This window comes from Phocoena phocoena, chromosome 7 (genome assembly GCF_963924675.1).
Source record: "Phocoena phocoena chromosome 7, mPhoPho1.1, whole genome shotgun sequence".
In the NCBI taxonomy this organism is placed as follows: Eukaryota; Metazoa; Chordata; class Mammalia; order Artiodactyla; family Phocoenidae; genus Phocoena; species Phocoena phocoena.
In genome coordinates, this window is record NC_089225.1 from 89,014,856 (window position 1) to 89,040,117 (window position 25,262).

A 25,262-nucleotide genomic window follows, 5' to 3' on the forward strand; every position below is an offset into this window, starting at 1 on the left:
TGTTGAGGGGAAGACCTTCAAGATGGCAGAGGAGTAAGACGTGGAGGTCACCTTCCTCCCCACAAGTACATCAGAAATACATCTACATGTGGAACAACTCCTACAGAACACCTACTGAATGCTGGCAGAAGACCTCAGACCTCCCAAAAGGCAAGAAAGTCCCCACGTACCTGGGTAGGGCAAAAGAAAAAAGAAAAAAACAGAGACAAAAGAATAGGGACGGGACTGACCCCTCTGGGAGGGAGCTGTGAAGGAAGAAAGGTTTCCACGCACTAGGAAGCCCCTTCGCGGGCGGAGACTGCAGGTGGCAGAGCGGGGAAGCTTCGGGGCCATGGAGGAGAGCGCAGCAACAGGGCTGTGGAGGGCAAAGTGGAGAGATTCCCACACAGAGGATCGGTGCCGACAAACACTCACCAGCCCGAGAAGCTTGTCTGCTCATCCACCGGGGCAGGCGGGGGCTGGGAGCTGAGGCTCGGGCTTCGGAGGTCAAATCCCAGGGAGAGGACTGGGGTTGGCTGCGTGAACACAGCTTGAAGGGGGTGAGTACACCACAGCTAAGCGGGAGAGAGGCTGGGAAAAAGTCTGGATCTGCCTAAGAGGCAAGAGACCATTGTTTCGGGGTGCGCAAGGAGAGCGGATTCAGAGCACCACCTAAATGAGTTCCAGAGATGGACACGAGCCGCGGTTATCAGAACAGACACCAGAAACGGGCATGAAACGCTAAGGCTGCTGCTGCAGCCACCAAAAGCCCTGTGTGCGAGCAAAGGTCACTCTTCACACCTTACCTCCCGGGAGCCTGTGCGGCCCGCCAGTGCCAGGTTGCCGTGATCCAGGGACAACTTCCCCAGGAGAACACACAGCACACCTCAGGCTGTTGCAAGGACATGTTGTCCTCTGCCACCGCAGGCTCGCCTAACATGCCATACCCCTCCCTCCCCCTGGCCTGAGTGAACCAGAGCCCCTAATCACCTGCTCCTTTAACCCTGTCCTGTCTGAGCGAAGAAAAGATGCCCTCAGGCGACCTACACGCAGAGACGGGGCCAATCTAAAGCTGAACCCCAGGAGCTGTGCGAACAGAGAAAGGAAAATCCCTCCAAGCAGTCTCAGAAGCAGTGGATTAAATCTCCACAATCAACTAGATGTACCCTGCGTCTCTGGAATAACTGAATAGACAATGAATCTTACCAAAATTGAGGGAGTAGACTTTGAGAGTAACTATATATATATATATATATTTTTTTTTTTTTCCTTTTTCTCTTTTTGTGAGTGGCCGTGTGGCTGACAGGGTCTTAGTGCTCTGGCCGGGTGTCAGGGCTGTGCCTCTGAGGTGGGAGAGCCAAGTTCAGGAAATTGGTTCACCAGAGAACTCCCAGCTCCACCTAATATCAAATGGCGAAAGCTCACCCAGATATCTCCACCTCAACGCTAAGACCCAACTCCACTCAATGACCAGCAAGCTACAGTGCTGCACACCCTATGCCAAACTAATAACAAGACAGGAACACAACCACACCCATTAGCAGAGAGGCTGCCTAAAATCATCATAAGGTCACAGACACCCCAAAACACATTACCGGACGCGGTCCTGCCCAACAGAAAGACAAGATACAGCCTCATCCACCAGAACACAGGCACTAGTTCCCTCCACCAGGAAGCCTACACAACCCACTGAACCAACCTTAGCCGCTGGGGACAGACACCAAAAACAACAGAAACTACAAACCTGAAGCCTGCGAAAAGGAGACACTGAAAACAGTAAGTTAAGAAAAATGAGAAGACAGAGAAACACACAGCAGATGAAGGAGCAAGGTAAAAACCCACCAGACCAAACAAATGAAGAGAAAATAGGCAGTCTACCTGAAAAATAATTCAGTAATGATAGTAAAGATGATCCAAAATCTTGGAAATAGAATGGAGAAAATACAAGAAACTTTTAACAAGGACATATGAGAACTAAAGAGCCAACAAACATGATGAACAACACAATAAATGAAATTAAAACTTCTCTAGAAGGAATCAATAGCAGAATAACTGAGGCAGAAGAATGGATAAGTGACCTGGAAGATAAAAGAGTGGAAATAACTACTGCAGAGCACAATAAAGAAAAAAGAAGGAAAAGAATTGAGGACACTCTCAGAGACCTCTGGGACAATATTAAATGCACCAACATTTGAATTATAGGGGTCCCAGAAGAAGAAGAGAAAAAGAAAGGGACTGAGAAAATATTTGAAGAGATTATATTTGAAAACTTCCCTAATGTGGGAAAGGAAATAGTTAATCAAGTCCAGGAAATGCAGAGAGTCCCATACAGGATAAATCCAAGGAGAAACAAGCCAAGATACATATTAATCAAACTATCGAAAATTAAATACAAAGAAAAAATATTAAGATCAGCAAGCAAAAAACAACAAATAACATAAAAGGGAATCCCCATAAGGTTAACAGCTGATCTTTCAGCAGAAACTCTGCAAGCCAGAAGAGAGTGGCAGGACATATTTAAAGTGATGAAAGGGAAAAACCTACAACCCAGATTACTCTACCCAGCAAGGATCTCATTCAGATTTGATGCAGAAATAAAAACCTTTACAGACATGCAAAAGCTACGAGAATTCAGCACCACCAAACCAGCTTTACAACAAACGCTAAAGGAAATTCTCTAGACAGGAAACACAAGAGAAGGAAAAGACCTACAATTACAAACCCAAAACAATTAAGAAAATGGTAGTAGGAACATACATATCGATAATTACCTTAAAAGTAAATGGATTAAATGCTCCAACCAAAAGACATAGGCTGGCTGAATGGATACAAAACAACACCCACATATATGCTGTCTATAACAGACCCACTTCACACCAGGGACACAAGGAACTGAAAGTGAAGAGATGTAAAAAGATATTCCATGGATATGGAAATCAAAAGAATGTTGGAGTAGCAATTCTCATATCAGACATAATAGAGTTTAAAATAAATACTATTACAAGAGACAAAGAAGGACACTACATAATGATCAAGGGATCAATCCGAAAAGAAGATATAACAATTGTAAGTATTTATGCACCCAACATAGGAGCATGTCAATACATAAGGCAAATACTAACAGCCAAAAGAGGGGATATCGACAGTAACACAATCGTAGTAGGGGACTTTAAGACCGCACTTTCAGGGCTTCCCTGGTGGCGCAGTGGTTGAGTCCACCTGCCGATGCCGGGGACATGGGTTCGTGCCCTGCTCCGGGAAGATCCCACATGCTGCAGAGCGGCTGGGCCCATGAGCCATGACCGCGGAGCCTGCACGTCCAGAGCCTGTGCTCCACAATGGGAGAGGCCACAACAGTGAAAGGCTGGCGTACCGCAAAACAAAAAAAAAAAAAGACCACGCTTTCAACAATGGACAGAAGATCCAAAATTTTAAAAAAGAAGGAAACACAAGCTTTAAATGATACATTAAACAAGATGGACTTAATTGATATTTATAGGACATTCCATCCAAAAACAACAGAATACACTTTCTTCTCAAGTGCTCATGGAATATTCTCCAGGATAGATCATATCTTGGGTCACAAATCAAGCCTTAGTAAGTTTTAGGAAATTGAAATCATACCAAGTATCTTTTCTGACCACACCTCTATGAGACTAGATATCAGTTACAGGAAAAAATCTGTAAAAAATACAAACACATGGAGGCTAAACAATAGACTACTTAATAACCAAGAGATCACTGAAGAAATCAAAGCGGAAATTAAAAAATACCTAAAAACAAATGAGGCTGAAAACATGATGACCCAAAACCTATGGGATGCAGCAAAAGCAGTTCTAAGAGGGAAGTTTATAGCAAAAAATTCCTACCTCAAGAAGCAAGAAATATCTTAAATAAGCAACCAAACCTTGCATCTAAAGCAATTAGAAAAAGAACAAAAAACCCACGAAAGTTAGCAGAATGAAAAAAATAAAAAAGATCAGATCAGAAATAAATGAAAAATAAATGAAGCAAACAACAGCAAAGATCAATAAAACTAAAGCTGGTTCTTTGAGAAGACAAACAAAATTGATAAACCATTAGCCAGACTCATCAAGAAAAAAAGGAAGAAGACTCAAATCAATAGAATTAGAAATGAGAAAGGAGAAGTAACAACTGACACTGCAGAAATACAAAGGATCATGAAAGATTACTATGAGCAACTATATGCCAAGAAAATGGACAACATGGAAGGAATGGACCAATTCTTAGAAATGCACAACCTTCCAAGACTGAACCAGGAAGAAATAGGAAATATAAATAGGCCAATCACAAGCATTGAAATTGAGACTGTGATTTAAAATCTTCCAACAAACAAAAGCCTAGGACCAGATGGCTTCACAGGCAAATTCTATCAAATATTTAGAGAAGAGCTAACACCTATCCTTCTCAAACTCTTCCAAAATATAGCATAGTGAGGAGCAGTCCCCAAATCATTCTACGAGGCCACCATCACCCTGATACCAAAACCAGACAAAAATGTCACAAAGAAAACTACAGGCCAATATCACTGATGAACATAGACGCAAAAATCCTCAACAAAATACTAGGAAACAGAATCTAACAACACATTAAAAGGATCATACACCATGAGGAGGTGGGGTTCAGCCCAGGAATGCGAGGATTCTTCAATATACGCAAATCAATCAATGTGATACACCATATTCACAAATTCAAGGAGAAAAACCATATGATCATCTCAATAGATGCAGAAAAAGTTTTTGACAAGATTCAACACCCATTAAATGTAAAAAACCTCCAGACAATAGGCATGGGGGAACTTACCTCAACCTAATAAAGGCCATATATGACCAACCCAAAGCCAACATCGTTCTCAATGGTGAAAAACTGAAAGCATTTCCACTAAGATCAGGAATAAGACAAGGTTGCCACTGTCACCACTGTTATTCAAAATAGCTTTGGAAATTTTAGCCACAGCAATCAGAGAAGAAAAACAAATAAAAGGAATCCAAATCAGAAGAGAAGAAGTAAAGCTGTCACTGTTTGCAGATGACATGATACTATACATAGAGAATCCTAAAGATGCTACCAGAAAACTACTAGAGCTAATTAATGAATTTGGTAAAGTAGCAGGATACAAAATTAGTGCACAGAAACCTCTTGCATTCCTATACACTAATGATGAAAAATCTGAAAGAGAAATGAAGGAAACACTCCCATTTACCATTGCAACAAGAAGAATAAAATACCTAGGAATAAATCTACCTAAGGAGACAAAAGACCTGTATGCAGAAAACTATAAGACACTGATTAAAGAAATTAAAGATGATTCAAACAGATGGAGAGATATACCCTGTTCTTGGATTGGAAGAATCAACATTGTGAAAATGACTATACTACACAAAGCAATCTACAGATTCAGTGCAATTCCTATCAAATTATAAATGGCATTTTTCACAGAATTAGAACAAAAAATTTCACAATTTGTACTGAAACACAAAGGACCCCGAAAAGCCAAAGCAATCTTCAGAAAGAAAAACGGACCTGGAGGAATCAGGCTCTCTGACTTCACACTACACTACAAAGCTACAGTAATCAAGACAGTATGGTACTGGCACAAAAACAGAAAGAGATGAATGGAACAGGATAGGAAGCCCAGAGATAAACCCATGCACATATGGTCCCCTTATTTTTGATAAAGGAGGCAAGATTATAGAATGGAGAAAAGACAGCCTTTTCAATAAGTGGTGCTGGGAAAACTGGACAGCTACATGTAAAAGAATGAAATTAGAACACTCCCTAACACCATACACAAAAATAAACTCAAAAAGGATTAAAGACCTAAATGTAAGGCCAGAGACTATAAACTCTTAGAGGAAAACATAGGCAGAACACTCTATGACATAACTCACAGCAAGATCCTTTTTGACCCACCTTCTAGAGAAATGGAAATAAAAGCAAAAATAAACAAATGGGACCTAATGAAACTTAAAAGCTCTTGTACAGCCAAGGAAACCATAAACAAGACCAAAAGACAACCCTCAGAATGGGAGAAAATATTTGCAAATGAAGCAACTGACAAAGGATTAATCTCCAAAATTTACAAGCAGCTCATGCAGCTCAATATTAAAAAAAACAAACAATCCAATCCCCAAATTGGCAAAAGAACTGAATAGATATTCCTCGAATATATACAGATTGCCAACAAATACATGAAAGAATGCTCAACGCCAGTAAACATTAGAGAAATGCAAATCAAAACTACAATGAGGTATCACCTCACACCAGTCAGAATGCCCATCGTCAAAAAATCTACAAACAATATATACTGGAGAGGGTGTGGAGAAAAGGGAACCCTCTTGCACTCTTGGTGGGAATGTAAATTGATACAGCCACTATGGAGAACAGTATGGAGGTTCCTTAAAAAACTACAAATAGAACTACCATATGACCCAGCAATCCCACTACTGGGCATATACCCTGAGAAAACCATAATTCAAAAAGATTCAGGTACCACTATGTTCATTGCAGCTCTATTTACAATAGGCAGGACATGGAAACAACCTAAGTATCCATCGACAGATGAATGGATAAAGAAGATGTGGCACAGAAGTCTCTTAGATAACCTCATCCACCATAGGGCAGACAACAGAAGGAAGAAGAACTACAATCCTGCAGCCTATGGCACCAAAACTACATTCCTAGAAAGACAGACAAGATTAAAAAGCAGAGGGCTATGTACCAGGTGAATGAACAAGATGAAACCTCAGAAAAGCAACTAAATGAAGTGTAGATAGGAAACCTTCTAGAAAATGAATTCAGAACAATGATAGTGAAGATGATCCAGGACCTTGGAAAACGAATGGAAGCAAAGATCAAGAAGATGCAAGAAATGTTTAACAAAGACCTAGAAGAATTAAAGAACAAACAAACAGAAATGAACAATACAATACCTGAAATGAAAAATACACTAGAAGGAATCAATAGCAGAATAACCAAAGCAGAAGAATGGATAAGGGACCTTGAAGACAGACTGGTGGAATTCACTGCTGTGGAATAGAAAAAAGAAAAAATAATGAAAATAAATGAAGATAGCTTAAGAGACCTCTGGGACAACATTAAATGCAAAAATATTCGCGTTATAGGGGTCCCAGAAGGAGAAGAGAGAGAGAAAGGACCCAAGAAAATATTTGAAGAGATTATAGTCAGAAACTTCCCTAACATGGGAAGGGAAATAGCCACCCAAGTTCAGGAAGCCAGAGAGTCCCAGGCAGGATAAACCCAAGGAGAAATTCACTGAGACACATAGTAATCAAATTGACAGAAATTAAAGACAAACAAAAATTATTGAAACGAGGGGAAAACGACAAACATACAAGGGAACTCCCATATGGTTAACAGCTGATTTCTCAGCAGAAACTCTGCAAGTCAGAAAGGAGTGGCATGATATATTTAAAGTGATGAAAGGAAAGAACCTACCACCAAGATTGCTCTACCTGGCAAGGATCTCATTCAGATTCGACGGAGAAATCAAAAGATTTACAGACAAGCAAAAGCTAAGAAATTCAGCACCACTAAACCAGCTCTACAAAAAATGCTAAAGGAGCTTCTCTAAATGGGACACACAAGACAAGTAAGGGACCTACAAAAACAAACCCATGACAACTAAGAAAATGGTAGTAGGAACATAAATATCGATAATTACCTTAAACGTGAATGAATTAAATGATCCAACCAGAAGACACAGGTTCACTGAATGGGTACAAAAACAAGACCCATATATATGCCGTCTATAAGAGACACACTTCAGATCTAGGGACACATACAGACTGAAAGTGAGGGGATGGAAAAGAATATTCCGTGCAAGTGGAAATCAAAAGAAAGCTGGAGTAGCAATATTCATATCAGATAAAATAGACTTTAAAATAAAGAATGTTACAAGAGACAAGGAAGGACACTACGTAATGATCAAGGTCGTTAATGTCAACTAAGCTATGACAAAGGAGGCAAGGATATACAATGGAGAAAAGACAGTCACTTCAATAAATGGTGCTGGGCAAACTGGACAGTTATATGTAAAAGAATGAAGTTAGAACACTCCCTAACACCATACACAAAAATAAACTCAAAATGGATTAGAGACCTAAATGTAAGACCAGACACTATAAAACTCTTAGAGGAAAACATAGGCAGAACACTCTTTGACATAAATCACAGCAAGATCTTTTTGGATCCACCTCCTAGAGTAATGGAAAGATAGACAAAGATAAACAAATGAAACATAAAGCTTTTGCACAGCAAAGGAAACTACAATCAAGACGAAAAGACAACCCTCAGAATGGTAGAAAATATTTGCAAAGGAATCAACGACAAAGGATTAATCTCCAAAATATATAAACAGCTCATGCAGCTCAATATTAAAAAAACAAACAACCCAATCCAAAAATGGGCAGAAGACCTAAATAGACATTTCTCCAAAGAAGACATACAGATGGCCAAGAAGCACATGAAAAGCTGCTCAGCATCACTAATTATTAGAGAAATGCAAATCAAAACTACAGTGAGGTGTCACCTCACAACAGTTAGAAAGGGCATCATCAGAAAATCTACAAACAACAAATGCTGGAGAGGGTGTGGAGAAAAAGGAACCCTCTTGCACTGTTGGTGGGAATGTAAATTGATACGGCCACTATGGAGAACAGTATGGAGGTTCCTTGATAAACTAAAAATAGAATTACCATATGACCCAGCAATCCTACTAATGGGTGTATACCTAGAGAAAACTATAATTCAGAAAGACACATGCACCCCCATGTTCATTGCAGCACTATTTACAGTAGCCAGGACATGGAAGAAACCTAAATGCCCACTGACAGACGAATGGATAAAGAAGTTGTGGTACATATATAGAATTGAATATTACTCAGCCATAAAAAGGAACGAAATTGGGTCATTTGTAGAGACGTGGATGGATCTAGAGACTGTCATACAGGGGGAAGTAAGTCAGAAAGAGCAAAACAAATATTGTATGTTAACACATATGTGTGGAACGTAGAAGAATGGTACAGATGAACCGGTTTGCAGGGCAGAAATTGAGACACAGTTGTAGAGAACAAACGTATGGACACCAAGGGGGGAATGTGGCGGCAGGGTGGTGGTGGTGGGATGAATTGGGAAATTGGGATTGACATATGTACACTAATATGTATAAAATGGATAACTAATAAGAACCTGCTGTATAAAAAATTAAGTAAAATTAAAAATTTTTTAATTAAAAAAACGATGTGGCATGTATATACAATGGAATATTACTTAGCCATAAAAAGAAATGAAATTGAGTTATTTGTAATGAGGTGGTTGGACCTGGAGTCTGTCATACATAGTGAAGTAAGTCAGAAAGAGAAAAACAAATACCGTGTGCTAACACATATATATGGAATCTAAAAGAAAAAATGGTTCTAAAAAACCTAGGGGCAGGACAGGAATAAAGATGCAGACGTAGAGAATGGACCTGAGGGCACGGTGAGGGGGAAGGGTAAGCTGGGACGAAGTGAGAGAGTGGCATGAACATATATACACTCCCAAATGTAAAATAGCTAGTGGGAAGCAGCCGCATAGCTCAGGGATATCAGCTGGGTGTTTTGTGACCACCTAGAGGGATGGGATAGGGAGGGTGGGAGGGAGACGCAAGAGGGAGGGGATATGGGGATATATGTATATGTATAGCTGATTCACTTTGTTATAAAGCAGAAACTAACACACCATTGTAAAGCAATTATACTCCAATAAAGATGTTAGAAACAACAACAAAACTATGTTGTGGCTTTCAGTTCTATTAGTCTTAGGTTGAAAAGTAAGGGTGTTTGTCGTTCAGCATGCTTTGAGAAAAAGGGAATGAGAACTGGAAATGGAATTTCAAAATTAGGGATCCATAAATATAGTTAAGGACTTCTGTGATTTGGATTATAAAAGTAAGTGGAGATCACTATGAAACTTAATAATCCAGTATGGAAGTGAAAGGTGATTTTTACTATTTTTCCCAGAGTGTGAGGTAGTACTCTGGTTTTAATAATCACACTGAAATAACCATTTGACCCTCTAACCATGTTGCTGGTACTCACTCACTCCCAAGTTACTTCTTCTCCTAAGGAATGCGTTTCAAAGGGAAAAAGGCTTTCCTCTATTTCCTTCAGTGCAACAATTTCATTGGAGAAAAGCAAATCAATGAATTATTTTGATTTGTTCTCTCCCTCAGTAAAGTCTTGATTATAAAATATGCCATTTTCTAAATAGGTCAAAGTAGACTTACTAACAAATAAGTAAATCTCAAGACAGCTAAGAATAATATAACATTTGCCATGTTCAAGCTAGCAAGGTTAATTTGTGAAAACTTTACAGAGGGTTAAGGGTACTCTAAAGTTCAAGCCCTTATTAGCATGTCTAAAGCAGCGAACCCTTTCATTGTAACTTCTCAAAGTTTGTGACTTATACAGCATTTTACAGTTTTTTGTTTGTGAATTTTACTCTCTAATAAGTTTGCATTCTTTTTCAATTTTCAGCTATTTTTAGATTTCTTTTTTTCTTCTCAATCGATTATTTTGTCGACATCACCCACGAAATAGCTTTAGGTCATAAGTACTCTAAATACTCTGATTTGCATCTACTGGAGACCTGAATTCTGTTGCCCTTTGACTTTGCTTACTCCAGGTGACTGTCTCAGCCCTAAAAGAACTAAGGTAAAGTTTTCACAAATTAGCCTTGCTAGCTTGTACCTTCTCATAGTGTTTCCCAAAATGTACCATGCACACTGCTCCACCTTTCCTAGTTGAGAAGATGAAGATCTCTTGCTGATGGTTATGAGTATGTTCTAAAGACATCTAAATAGTGGAGCTGTGTAAGTCCCTGTGAATTTAACCTGTCAGCACCTGCATCATTGCTCCCTGTTAACTGTCTAATTTTTTAATATGATAGGGTACCATGCTTGGGAAGATTGAATTTGAAGGTCAGTCTGTGGACTTTGTGGATCCAAATAAGCAGAATTTGATTGCTGAGGTTTCAACCAAGGTGAGAAATTTTCCTTCATGTTTTGTAGTTTTATTTTATTCCCTTTAGACCTTCCTCTTTTGTAATATCAAAATCTTCTTTTAGGTAGAGGTCATCTTCCAGAAGCATCAGAGAGGGAGGGAGAAAAGGGTCTCATAGCAGTTAAAATTGATATATTATAAAATCAGTGCATTTAAAGTTACAACTTTTACTTACAAAGTGATCTTCATGGCCTGATTTAGAGGCTGTTTACTGTTTTAACTTTTCTTCTCTCCTCTTGTGGTTCCTTAGCTCAAGACTTTAACAATGTCAAATAAAAGGGCTGTTCAATTGAATATCAGGAGTCAGAGCGAATGGTCTGCCAGAGAGTCGGGAACACTTTATAGAAATCAGACCCAGTACAGTAATCAGAATCTGGGGTCATCTTGTGCAGGGAAAAGTATTCCTGAGCACACTGAAGACTTAGTGTATTATAGCTCAGTTCAAAGAGTAGTATTCAGGATGATGACTGTATCACCCCAAAGTAATATATGTTTATTGTATATTTACAGGAAGGTATAGAATACATCTTAGAAAGATGTGTTGATTTTGATTGAATATCTGTTAGAGTAGTTGTGAGTCTCTTGGGCTACAGCCTCTGTCCTCGGGGACCATAGAGATTGGTGGGGTAGGCAAGCAAGTAGGCACCATGGAGAGAATACTGTGATAAATGCTGTCCTTGGAATGTGCATGAGGTACCATAAAGGCATGTGTGGGGAAACAGCCAATGAAATAGGTGGATCAGGGGAGGTTCTGCAGAGGAATTAGGCTTGTTCTGAGGCATAAGGAGCAACTCGGTAGATGGAGAACAAGGAGAACTTCGTTTCAGGCAGAGGAAATGGCATGTGTTGAAAGGCACAGAAGTATGAGACGATACGGTGTCTTTGAAGAGTTATGTGTAGTTTGGTGTGGCTGACCTAAGGGTTCACACATATAGGTTCTCGCATTTGGCCAAAGATGAGTGGAGATGGACGGAGCTAGAGCTAGATGGTTTAGTGTCGTTGGCGAAATAAATCAGCTAACTTGGAGACTACTGGGAACCCATTTGGCATCATTTTGGAGCAAAGTAAACTGGATAAAAGAGCAGATAACTAGAAAGTTATTGCAACTAATTAGGACAAAACTCGTGAAAGCCTAGCCTGAGCACTAACAGCAGGAAAAGAGACAGCAGGGTGGCTTAGACAAATAGGAGAAAGAGATTTTAACATATTTTCCTATGAAGTGATTTTGTTTGAGACACAGCATGATAGAGGACTATTTTTATAGAATTTTAGAGTTTAGAACTACCTTGGGGATGTAGTCTAGATTTTCCAAATGTGAGAAGTATTGGCCTGGAGAAAGTCACCTTAAAAAAATTCTGTGGTCAAATAAGTTTGAAAAATACTGCATTATATATTCCTCTCTTGGAGATTCCTAGCAAATTCATATATCCCAGTTTCTGTGAGGTCTTGCTTACTTCTGTCATTCTGTACAGAGAGTATATAGTGTGTTTGTGTAGACACCAGATTGCAAATTTCATCTAAAACCCTTAACAAACTTTGAAATCATTCTAAATTCAGAATGTGCTAGCTGACTCTCGAAGCTGGGACCAGTGTGGGCATCCAGCCCTCTAGGCTTTCTCTCTCTCTCTCGATTATTTCTTCTTTTATGACTTTGGGGAACTACTTCTTGGGTAAATGCCTGTGAAAATGGATCTGACTCCAAGCAGTGCTTAAAACATAGGTAATGATTATGATATGCTCTGGGATCCTTTTATGAAGTCTACCATTTAAATGCAAATGATTGCACAGTAACCTAAAGGGACCAGAGGTCTACACTAGCTTAGCAAGTCCTCTGACTCAGACTGATTTTATCCATTAGCCCCACTGCATAAGCCTAAAGCACAACAGCTCTACCTCATCCAAACTTTATTGCAAGTTGAGGATCAAGTGGTATTTAAAGCATGATATATCTATTACTGCATCTGTTTAGTGCTGAATCAGGCAATAATACTTGGAAATTCCATTGCTACTGGTTGTTAATGAGTCAAAACATGGGAAAGATATTTGTTAATTATGGAAGCAACCAGTTTCTTAGGGATAATTGTTATTACTGTATTCAACATTTTATACAAAACAGCAAGGTACTTTGTTCTCATGAAGAAGATAGAGTTTGTGGCATTTGCTGTGCCTTTCTTACAAATTGATTGTTAACTGCCAGCCACTCCCTAGTAGTTAGCAGTCAATCTGTTACCAAGTGCAGAGCATCCTGAGATGTGTTTATGATATTGGTGTGTTGCTCATAGCTGGACCTTTCTCTCTTACTCTCTGGTTTTTAAAATGGCAGGATGTCAAGGTGTATGGCAAAGGAAATCCCACGAAAGTGGTAGCTGTAGACTGTGGGATAAAAAACAATGTAATCCGCTTACTAGTAAAGGTAAGTAATTTGTTCCATCTCAAGGTTGGGGGTTTCTAATATTGATCATTAGTGTTAATCTGATTTCCTCTATCTGTTTCAGAGAAAGCTTGTGTATTCTGTCAGAATGTCAGGGGATATACTCTCTTCTTGTTGCCTTTGATCTATTAGATAACACATTTATTCCTGTTAAAATTAGAGATGTAGATTTCTGTTAAAAACAAAAACAAAAACCTCAAAGGCCACAAAAACACAGAAGGAAATGAAGACTGTTCTTTTCACTTACTGACGGACATTCTGAGACATGACACACTCAATTTCTTGGGGTTTAGAGATAACCAAAAAGGTAGTCAGTAGGAGAACTCCCCCTTTGGGTTACATTTATTATGTACCACATGTTTGTAGGGATTATGCCCTGATATAGTACAAACTTACACATTGCTTTATATCAACTCTTAGAGAACCAACTGAAATTAGACCTTAAAAATAGTTGAGGAGAATGTAACCATTATTGCAATGTTTTCTTAAACATTGTTTTGTTGGGATTTCTCCTTCTCTTTCTATCTCTGTCTCCTTCTGTCTCTTTGTCTTTCTGTTTCTCTTATACACATGCACCCCACCCCTAGATATATTTGCATAACACCAAATTAGCATGGGTAAAGGAGAATTCTTCAATTCACTTTTTTTGTTATAGAATATCACCAACATCCAGATCATGATTCTGAATGCTGGTCAATTTTATTAACAAAAATGTGCGTGGACCCTTAAATAGTAGGTGCTGTGGTTGGCCTAGCCATATCTCCCTCTCATTTTATCATCTTAAGGCATTTTGTTCATCTTCTAATTGCAAGTGTCTGCATCTTATTGCCTCAGAGCTCTCTTTGGTTGGTTGGAGGCTGCTGGCAGGCAGGAAATGACATAGAATTAATGATCCCTGGAGCAGCCCCAATCAATGACAGAGTATAAATTCCCCAGCTCCTTTGCCACATTGCTAAGCTGTTGTTAGGTGAAATGTGCTACACTGGCTCTCAGAATTCCCCAGTGGGCTGAAGCTCCTTTTCTTCATTGTGGTAACTGCCCGATAATGCACACTTTATTAGGGTCTTTCCCCATGCTGCTTTCTATTGGTATTTCCTGGAAACCCCTCCAAAGAAACTTCTTTCTCTCAAATTCTTATATCAGGAAATGCTTCTAGCGAAATAATCAAAGACATCTTCCCATCCACTTTTGTACAGAAAAGTTCTAATTTTTCTATCAGAATAGAGGTATTATAGACAATATGAAAAAACCCTAGGAAAGAAGTCACTAAAATTTGGTCAGACAAAAAAATACAGAATTGAGGGCTTCCCTGGTGGCGCAGTGGTTGAGAGTCCGCCTGCCGATGCAGGGGACACGGGTTCGTGCCCCAGTCCGGGAAGATCCCACATGCCACGGAGCGGCTAGGCCCGTGAGCCATGGCCGCTGAGCCTGCGCGTCCAGAGCCTGTGCTCCACAACGGGAGAGGCCACAACAGTGAGAGGCCCGTGTACCACAAAAAAAAAAAAAATACCGAATTGAAAAAGGTGAGAGGTGGACCAAATTAAATTTTGGAGAAAGGAATTTATCTTCGCTTTTGCAACTCCCTCTCCCAGAGCTAGGGAAGACAAACTGTATTCCTGTGTGCCCAGTCATGAAGCCTTTAGGTCTACAACCTCCTGAAGTGTGGGGAAATGCATTATCTATTTTTTCAGAATCAAAATGTAAATAGTGTTTTTTTCCTCCACTTTCTATCCTAGGGTCCATTTACATCACACAAAATATGAGTCAACAGAGAGTTTTTTGCTCAGCATTATTTACTTGAATCGTGGACTCTGTTTTCCTTCCCTTTCGGGAGTAATTAGCCAAGAGAAGGTTTACCACTTTGGCGAAGAAAAATGTTATTAAATTGACCATTCTTGTGTTTCTTTTCCAGCGAGGAGCGGAAGTGCATGTAGTGCCCTGGAATCATGATTTCACCAAGATGGAGTATGATGGGCTTTTAATTGCCGGTGGACCTGGGAACCCAGCTCTTGCACAACCACTAATTCAGAATGTCAAAAAGGTGCAGTGAACCTGGGATAGTCTGTGTCTGTGTGTGAAGTGGAGAGAGTCTGCTCTGCATGGCCGAAAAAGCTGTAATATATTTTATTTATACAAGTAATTTTTTAGTACTCCTATTTGTGACCTCTGAGGCAATGTCAGCACAGATAGTATATAGGGGGAACCAACGAGGAGAGAGTTCCACAGGAAGAAGAACAAAGAACTTTAGACAAAGTGACTGAGATTGTGTCCTTGAGTGCAGAGAGCTGGTGTCCAATCTCCAAATGTGTTGTCTGTACAACTGGAAAATGACAACTTGGGACCTATAAGACCTTCAAGGTTCCAGAGAAATATTAAATTAGATGTAGTTTAGTCTGGATGTTAAGTACATTCTATTGAACTTTAATGCTGCAAATTGTCAATCCCATCCTTATTTATCGTCTTTTTATTCAATTACTATTCTCTTTACCTTGCAAATTAAGAAAAAAAAAGAATACTTCATTTTATTCCTTCAGAGATTGCATGTTTTGGAATCGTTCTTCTGGAGTAATAAAATTTTTCCCTGACTTAGATCTTGGAGAGCAATCGCAAGGAACCATTGTTTGGAATCAGTACAGGAAATTTAATAACAGGATTGGCGGCTGGTGCCCAAGTCTACAAAATGTCTATGGCCAACAGGTAAGGTAGTTATGCTTCTGTTTACATGTCAAACTGGCTCTGAAATACTGTTAGTAACTAAACCGAAAAGACTTAGAGAACTTATGTGCCATTTTCTTCAGAATAAATCGATAAGCACACTATTATATGGTTCACAGTTGTCTGACTACCTGATGCCACTTTTATTGCATTTTGGAAAGGCAGCCTTCTCTAACGATAACTTTGCTGTAGTTTAAAGTTACTTTCCTTTCCTTGGCATACATTGAAGTTATAATACTCAATCAAATAACATTCCAAGGGAAATTGTTCTGATTTTAAGCTTGATTTCAGAGCACTGAGTGATAACATTGTAAAACTCGAGTGTGACTTAAGAACCGAGAAATCTTCAGCTCCTCTTGGTTTTACTTCCTTACCCCAAATGATGTTAATTTATTCAACATGGAACTTTCCTTCACAGTCCACCCTCCACATAAAGTATAATTCAGATTGATTCAGGACTGAGTAGTTATCTATTATCCCCCAAGAACTCTTCTTTGGCTTTAAAATTACTGTAGCTCCCTTAAAATAAGTGGCTTATATGTGTCTCTGTTAAGCTAGTGAGCAAATCTTAGCTTTTTGTTATGAGTGCAATTCCCCTTTTCTCAAACTGATTACAGAAGTTTAATAGAACTGATATTTAACACACAACAAAGCTTCCTGAATTGAATTTTTTCCTAAAATTTTTGGACTTAACAATCTGTGACTTTTCTCATGCAGTAATTTTCACTAAGCAATTGAAACGTTTGAATTTTAATAGGCTTTTCTTGTTCACTATTTTACAACTAATGCATTTATATTCTTTTCTTCACTTTTCCTTTTCCATATTCTTTTTCCCCTTTTCCCTCCAGAGGGCAGAATCAGCCTGTTTTGAATATCACAAACAGACAGGCTTTCATTACTGCTCAGAATCATGGCTATGCCCTGGACAGCACTCTTCCTGCTGGTTGGAAACCACTTTTTGTGAATGTCAATGATCAGACAAATGAGGTAAGTGCTCTCAGTAAACCTGTTGAGTGTGTGATGAGAAGTGCAGGACTTTTAATACTCTGTTTTACAATTACCTTTCCCTTGTTTATGTGGGCTTTTCTGGGGTGTGTATGTGGAAGAATTCTTGTTACAGACTATTTCCCACAGCCCTCTGCTTTTTAAAAAGTCATTTCTCTCTGTCTTATTCTCTTATCGGTTGACTCATTAAGATCCACAATTTGAGTGGTTAATCAATGGCTGTCTTACACATTCATTGCTAATGGGTGATTGGTGGAGGTCTGTTTGAGCCTAGTCTACGTGGGTCTCTGGGACTCACTTAGCACTGAAGTAGCCTTTGAGAAGACCCTTGGAGAAGTAATTTAGGAGTTGGAGAAAATAAGAGGATTTGAGTTTATTCTGAACCAGAGCCTAGAGGGGCCTCAAAGGCTATAGACCAAATCAGTTGTTTTTAGTAAGGGAACGACACCAGTTGAATCTTTATTGGCCTATTTGTATTAGTACTGTTTGTTTTTAGAATGTTCTCAAACTTTTAACTTAGTTTTTAAAGTTTGGACTTTATTGTCCACTGAATCATACCTAGTCCTGGTTGACATTCTTTGCTACTGAAGGAATTTCTTCCCCTTTCATTTTCCTTTAGGGGATTATGCATGAGAGCAAACCCTTCTTTGGTGTGCAGTTCCACCCAGAAGTCAGCCCAGGGCCAACAGACACTGAGGTATGTCAGAAAGATGAGGCCTATTATGTATTAAAATTTTTTTTAAATCAGAAATATATTTATGTGAAAAATTGAGAAACCAAAATAATCACCTGGGTGGTCTTCGTACAGAACATTCTTAAAAAGAGTGCTTTGGGGCTGCCCTGGTGGCGCAGTGGTTGAGAGTCCGCCTGCCGATGCAGGGGACGCGGGTTCGTGCCCCGGTCCGGGAAGATCCCACATGCCGCGGAACGGCTGGGCCCGTGAGCCATGGCCGCTGAGCATGCGCGTCCGGAGCCTGTGTTCTGCAATGGGAGAGGCCACAGCAGTGAGAGGCCCGCGTACTGCAAGAAAAAAAAAAAAAAGAGTGCTTTGATAATGCCCATATTGTAAGAAAATTTCCCCATGAATATCATGGAGGAAATTTCTATCGTTTTAAACAGTTAAAGTGGGAAAGTGCTTAAGAAACTGATGCAATGTGATTTTTATTTAAATGAGTATCATTCTAATATATTTAGTTCTGAAATTTACAATTGTGGTACTATGCAAATGAATTCCCTCTTGCTATCTCATTCTCATAACTGAAATGAAATTTTAATCCCCTATCTGTGACTTCACAAAAATCCCTATGGCAACTGTTTGCGTAGCCACGAAGGGAGAATAAACAGCAGCAGGAGCAGGAAGGAGGTCAGGGGTGTCGGGGAGGGTATACATGCACATACATACGAGTCAGATGGCTTAAGAAGAGAACCATAAGGAATGCTTAGAGGAGTTTTGTTTTTAATTTAAATATTTTTACTTTTTTGTGTAAGCTTCTGGTGCAATGTTTAAGAACATCTTTCCAAACAAGAGCTTGTGGTGATACTCAGAAAAGTCTGGGAAGTCTGAAGTGACTCTTCCTCTCCTATACCCTAGGGCCTCCAGTAGTAATGCTGACAATTCTTCCTTCTCAGCAGATGCTCTCAGAAAAGACACCTGGGTAAAACAAAGAGGAGAATAAAAATTTTCCCATTGTAGACTCTACTTCCTCATGCCTGAGTTGCCTTTTCAGATATTTGTATTTTGTTCTTGTTTTAATATTATTAGGAAAGAATCGTTCTTAATAGCCAAAGTCACTACATTACCTACCCATGATGACACTCAAAAATAAAATTTAGTTTCCTATATCTATTGCCTAATGCATGTTAATAGTTTTTTAACTTAAAATTTAAATTATTTGCCTATAGTAGGACTTCAGATTAGGAACACTGAAATTAAGATACGTGATATCCAGTATCACTTAGTTCTTTTTTTCTCCTGTCCTGCCAAATAGTTGCAAAATAAATATCTTTGTTGAAATTTGTCACCTCTAGTGCAACAGTGGAAGTAAATCATTGATAAAGTTTAAGAATAACCTTAGAGATATTTTTATACATAATACAATCTTTAGAGATATTTTTGACCTGATAGAAAATTTAAATATCCAGTTATTTGTAACTTTAGGGTGCATAAGTAATATAGCTTCATTTTTTTTTGCATAGTTAGAATTTTATTTAGAAGAAGAAAATGATTCATAATTAAGGGGCTGAAAATGACATTCTCAGAAGGCATTATTTGAAATGTTCATTCTCTGCTGAAAACTTTTTTTTTTACATCTTTACTAGATTATAATTGCTTTACAATGTTGTGTTAGTTTCTGCTGTACAACAAAGTGAATCAGTTATATGTATACCTATATTGAAAACTTTCTTTTAATAGGATTTGACATGAGCAGTTAGAAGTGTTTATTTGATCTAATTCTTATAGTAGTAAATATTTAGTTTTGCCAGCTTTGGCAAAACAAAAACAAAAAAAACCAAAAAGCAAATACTGCATAGCAATACTCATCCTAAAAAGTTATTTGTTGCTTATCTAAAGTTCAACTTGAACTGGGTATACTGTATTGTATCTGAGAATTTTGTGAGTTTTGAAGCTTCTAAGTAGTTGGTTATATTTTTTTTCTAGTACCTGTTTGATTCCTTTTTCTCACTGATAAAGAAGGAGAAAGGTACCACAATTACATCAGTTCTACCGAAGCCAGCCCTAGTAGCATCTCGAGTTGAGGTCAGTATATGTGGGCTTCCTTTTCGTTTATGTATTTTGGATTTTCTCTATCGTGTGATGACTTCTTTTTTAAGTGAATGATGTAAACCTTTTTGATGTCTATGAAAAATGATTGGTAATATTGCAATCACCCATCATTTTAGCATCTAATTATTTGGTCTGTTCTAGATGATTCATTGGATGTTTATTGGAATCTTCACGTTTTGATTTAAAAATCATATCTTTTAAAGTTCACTTCTTCTAGAACATTTGTAATGAAAATAATTTAATAGAGAATAAGGTTTAATTTAGTTTCAAATTTGATATATTTTCCATTACTCAATAAACCATAGCCCTATGTATGCTTGAGATACAGTTCAGGCTACAGAATCATTATAGATGATAGAAACTTTTGTTTCAACGAAAAACCCAGACAAACTTTTGGACAACCCAATACCTCTAAAGAGCAAATAGATAAGGATTAATATAGTGTAAGACTCGACTCCTTATTTGTTTGAATATGTATTTAATATGGAAAGGTTTCTACACATTTCCTTCATAGTTAAGGCACACCCACACCCACACCATTATTACATAAAATTTAGAAGGGTGTATGTATATTTTTAAGTGTATACATATATATATAAAATCCTCTTTTTATGAATAGAATTGATTTATATGTTTACATGAAATGATAAATTGAGTTAGATGGCTTGTTTTAAAGATTTCTATGACATCCTTTTTTCCTGAGATGGAGAGATGGGAGGTAACCCAGCCACTCAATGTGGAATCAAACTGTGGATTCTTGGTAGCTAAAGAAGCCACCCCACCATACAGTGTATTTCTCAAAATATCAACTCATGTTTTTCAGATGCTTTTCTTTTTTTAAATAGTGAGGGAAAAGTGTAATTTGGGATTCTACATTGCATTGCACATAGTAGGCACTCCATAAATACAAAACAAGTTTCCCAAGTCCTTGTCTCTTGCAGTGACCTAGAACATTTTTCTCCTCTGAAGGGCTTCGCAGTTGTGGTTAAAAAATAAGCAGAATTATTATTTGCTTGAAATCATATATACAATTTGTATGAATTTCAGTATGCTACCAAAACATGATCTTTTCATTACTGTATTTTCTGTAAATATTTCTGGACTGAACTGCAAAGTAAAGGCAAAATGTAAATATGAAGGTGTCCCTGTGTCCCCTTGCCTCCTGTGTTTTCTCTTCGTTTGTTGGGAAGGGCTTGTTTGTATTTATGCCTATTCTTTGTCCAATAGAAACCCATGGAATAGTAACACATTTAGTCAATTAAAATTTAAGGAGATTTTTATCTAAAAATTATATATATAAATTATATTTATTATATATACACATGTAGATATACATTTCCATATATATTTATGTAGTTATTTTTAGATATTTATATATGTATATATATATATATTATATATGTTTAATTAAAATGTAGACCTCTTCCAAAAAGTTTTTACTTAAGTGAAAAAAACCATGACCTTTGGAAATTCCTTTTTGAAATTAGAGATGTTTAAATTGTTGGTCTTTTTACTCATATATTATGTATATTTCAAAACATCATCACATAAACACAGACAATATAGTTTATCTTTCCCATACTTAACAATGACTAATTTCCCCATCTTAATAATAAAAGCAATGCTATCTTCTTATTGCTTACAGGTTTCCAAAGTCCTTATCCTAGGATCCGGAGGTCTGTCCATTGGTCAGGCAGGTGAATTTGATTACTCGGGATCGCAAGCTGTAAAAGCCATGAAGGTGAGAGACTCTGATCTTTGCTGGAATTAATATACACTCCCTTTAATGAGTCTAATTAGTATTTTATAATTTAGATTTATGACACTACCTCTTTTCAAAGTCACTATAATTAATTTCCTTCCACATCTTATATGAAAGGAAGTTTGATCACAGACAAGATTTTTAGCTTAAATGTGCACACCTGCAAACTAAGAAGGTTGGATTGATCTCCAGAATTGTCTATGTTATCACCTATTTATATTGAAAACATAAATCTACACTTATGGATGTTACTCAATGAGGCAGTGAGCTTTTAAAACATATTTGCCTTTTGTGTGAAAGAGGGAATTTGGATATCCCTGGTGCTCTAAAGTACTTCAAGTGTTCTACAGGATGCTTCAGGCATCTCTTTGGTTGAAAGGGGGAAGATCCAGCTGGAGGAACAAAGGAAACAATGCCTTTTGTTCAAGCTTTAGAAGTTATTGCAGGTCACCTAATTCCCCCATCTGTGACTTGGACTGGATGACTTAACAGGAAGGTATGGCTGGATTTTCAAGTGGAATAGAGGGTTTGATACCTAAGTTGGGAAGAATATCCTCCCTGTTTCTGGAGTCTCTCGAAATCTCCCCAACCTTTATCATAGTAAAATAAACCTTTAGAAACTGACACTAAGTGTAAGATATTTCTATTGAAGAGCTAACTTGGCTTCTCTTTGATGTCCTTATTTTCCATGATAGTCCCCATTTTGGTGCTAATCAAGCCATCCAAAGTCAATGTGAGCTCTCTGTGACCTTGCCACAGGCTTTGTGGAGTCGAGCCACTCTTACCAAGAGACCTGGCTAGGAGAGAGCAACATAGGGAAGGAAGCAGGAGACTAGGACAACCAACAAGAGAAACGGTTGGCCAAAATTTTCCTTTTTTTCTTTGCTTTATTCAGTATTCTATATATTCACCTGACAGATGTCTGTTGAAAGCAGACACAACCCCCCAACTACCTTACTCTTCTTCCCATTCTTTTTTATTTTTAATACTCTTCTCCATACATGCATGGATGTTCACCCCATGCACACATTTTTTGTGTACCTTTTCAAAGTGTGCTTTATTTCATTGTATTAAGATTCAGTTTATCTTTAGATAGATAATTAGTGGGTATCCAATGGTTCAGATTGGTTAGAACAGAGTCTAAGTGTATTAAGGGTTTAGAACACATTTAAGTAGCATGCAATTTTTTATCCTATTGGGTAGTTTTATAAAGAATTAATATTTCCATAGGTTGTATTTTTTATATGCATTACATCCAAAAGGTGAAGTTATTGATTTGAACTGAAGAATAGGAATTATTAGATATAGTATTGTGATTAAGAGGTTAATAAAGATGAATTTATGAACTGAGTATTTTTAAAAACTTAGATTATGCATAAATTATAGCTGGAATTATATTAGAAAAAAATTATGTAACATTTATTAAAATGGTTTGAATAGACACTCATCACATGAATTTACGGGACCTTTTCCTATGTAATTTGATTTATAAAAATAGCTATATTCATTGTATAGCACATGCAGGAAAATATTTAACAAATATACCTATCCATTGGTACTTTTCTCTAGTAGTGAGACAGTCTATAACTTCTGTTTATGATGTGCTCTCCATTTGGACTCAATTATTTAAATTCTAACCCATATTTTAAATGTATTTGCTTATCTGTATCTATTCAATATTTTGTTAACAGTACTCTTTATAAAAATAGTTCTTTACAATCTTAGAGAGGGCTCATATTGAGGAAAGGGTGTAGAACTTGAGTTATAAGACTTGGATTAGAGCCCTAATTTTGTCATTTATCAGCTGTATGATCTTTGGAAGGTCACTTAACCTTATTGAATCTCAGTTTCTTCATCTGTAAGGTGAAAATTTCTTTTATAGTCTTGCCATAAAAATCAAATAAATTAACAAAAAAGTACACTACAAGTTTTAAGGCACTATTTGAATTTAAAGTAGTATGAAATATATTTAATTTTTCATTTGGATTCACCGCACCCCCAAGGATATGTAGGGCTTTCAATGATGATTTCTATACTTTCATATGAATATTTTGTTGAGTTTTTAGAAGACTTCAAAATTGACATGCTAATAGGTAAAAAAACAAGAACCATCTGGCCGGATTTCATAATAATTATTTTACTAAATGTCGCCCTCATCCTGGTCTATAAAGCTATTATCCTTAGTAGCCTACATGAAGAATTATTTTAGGGGTCTCTCCAGATGTCAGGAATGAGATAGGGCTATGAATATCTTCACACACACACAAATTTTTATTTTTTGCCATACGGTCATTTTCTTTTTATATAATATGTATAAACAGTTGTATAATGGTCTTTGTCAAAGCACTACAGCAGGCATGAAAATCTAAAGAAAATGGAAACCAGCAGAAGGCTCTCAGTGCTCCCAGCTAGAAGGGAACACATTATCTTGCATTTAAAACGTATGCTCAATGCTGTTCTTCAATAAACGTTAGAAAAGGAAGCAGCTTTGATGCTGCCTTTTTTCCATTTTATGTTTTACTCATTCAAAAAAATTTGGAACATTTTATTCTTTTAAGGTCGACTGAGCTGTAAAATTGAGTAGTATTTGTGGACCTCCAGTCAAATTCTATAGAAAACATCTCCAGCTTTCCTTGATACCTGCAGTGGCAAGGAATTCAGGGTGATCCTCATGAGGTAGCCAGCTCTTTTTGGATAGTTTTATTTTCAAGCAGTTTTCTTCCTTCCTTTTACCAAATGTTTGTCATCCTTTAACTTCCATTCACACTGGTCCCATTACTGATCTCTAGAGCCCACAGAATAACTTTTTGTTGCCTGTTAATACCCTTCTTTTGAATATGATTTTTCTCTTTAGACCATATATTAAGATTCTAGATCTTTTTGTTTCTTTCAGGAAGAAAATGTCAAAACTGTCCTGATGAACCCAAACATTGCATCGGTGCAAACCAATGAAGTGGGCTTAAAGCAAGCAGATACTGTCTACTTCCTCCCCATCACCCCTCAGTTTGTCACAGAGGTTATCAAGGCAGAACGGCCAGATGGATTAATTCTAGGCATGGGTGGCCAGACAGCTCTGAACTGTGGTGAGTTCTTTTAAGTTTAATTGCAGAGTTTTGGTTCACACACTTATATATAATATTTTTTTGTTTGAATTTATTTAGCAGTTGTGCCCTGTGTGTTCATAAAAGTTTTCCGCTGTGTGAGGAAGCTTAGTAAACAGCCACCTGAAAATGTCACGTGATGAACATTACCAGTTTATTTCACAGAACAGCTGGGGGACAAAAAGAAACCTTTTGCTTTAATGCCGCATGGTGACTGAGTAGGTTTTTTGAGTCCCCCTCCTCCGTCCCAGGATACTGCTTTTCTGTTACCAGTGAAACTCTGAGAAGTATTATGAGTGAAAAAGGGGAATTAACATTAAGTGCTCTGTGCTCTTATGTATCAGCCCTGTGGCATTTGACTTTCAAATATATTTTCATGTTTACATAGATCAGTCTCTCT

At 37.8% G+C, this 25,262-nt stretch overlaps 1 protein-coding gene across 1 annotated transcript in view; it reads left to right on the forward strand.

The window, feature by feature from the left end:
• CPS1 (carbamoyl-phosphate synthase 1) overlaps positions 1-25,262 on the forward strand; it is a 144,007-nt gene that overhangs the window by 27,666 nt on the left and 91,079 nt on the right. Inside the window, exons 6-14 of the mRNA XM_065880767.1 lie at positions 10,951-11,043; positions 13,387-13,476; positions 15,407-15,535; positions 16,085-16,191; positions 17,058-17,196; positions 17,834-17,911; positions 19,874-19,972; positions 21,645-21,740; positions 24,655-24,844. Coding sequence (XP_065736839.1) covers positions 10,951-11,043; positions 13,387-13,476; positions 15,407-15,535; positions 16,085-16,191; positions 17,058-17,196; positions 17,834-17,911; positions 19,874-19,972; positions 21,645-21,740; positions 24,655-24,844 — 1,021 coding nt within the window. The remainder of the gene's footprint in view (positions 1-10,950; positions 11,044-13,386; positions 13,477-15,406; positions 15,536-16,084; positions 16,192-17,057; positions 17,197-17,833; positions 17,912-19,873; positions 19,973-21,644; positions 21,741-24,654; positions 24,845-25,262) is intronic.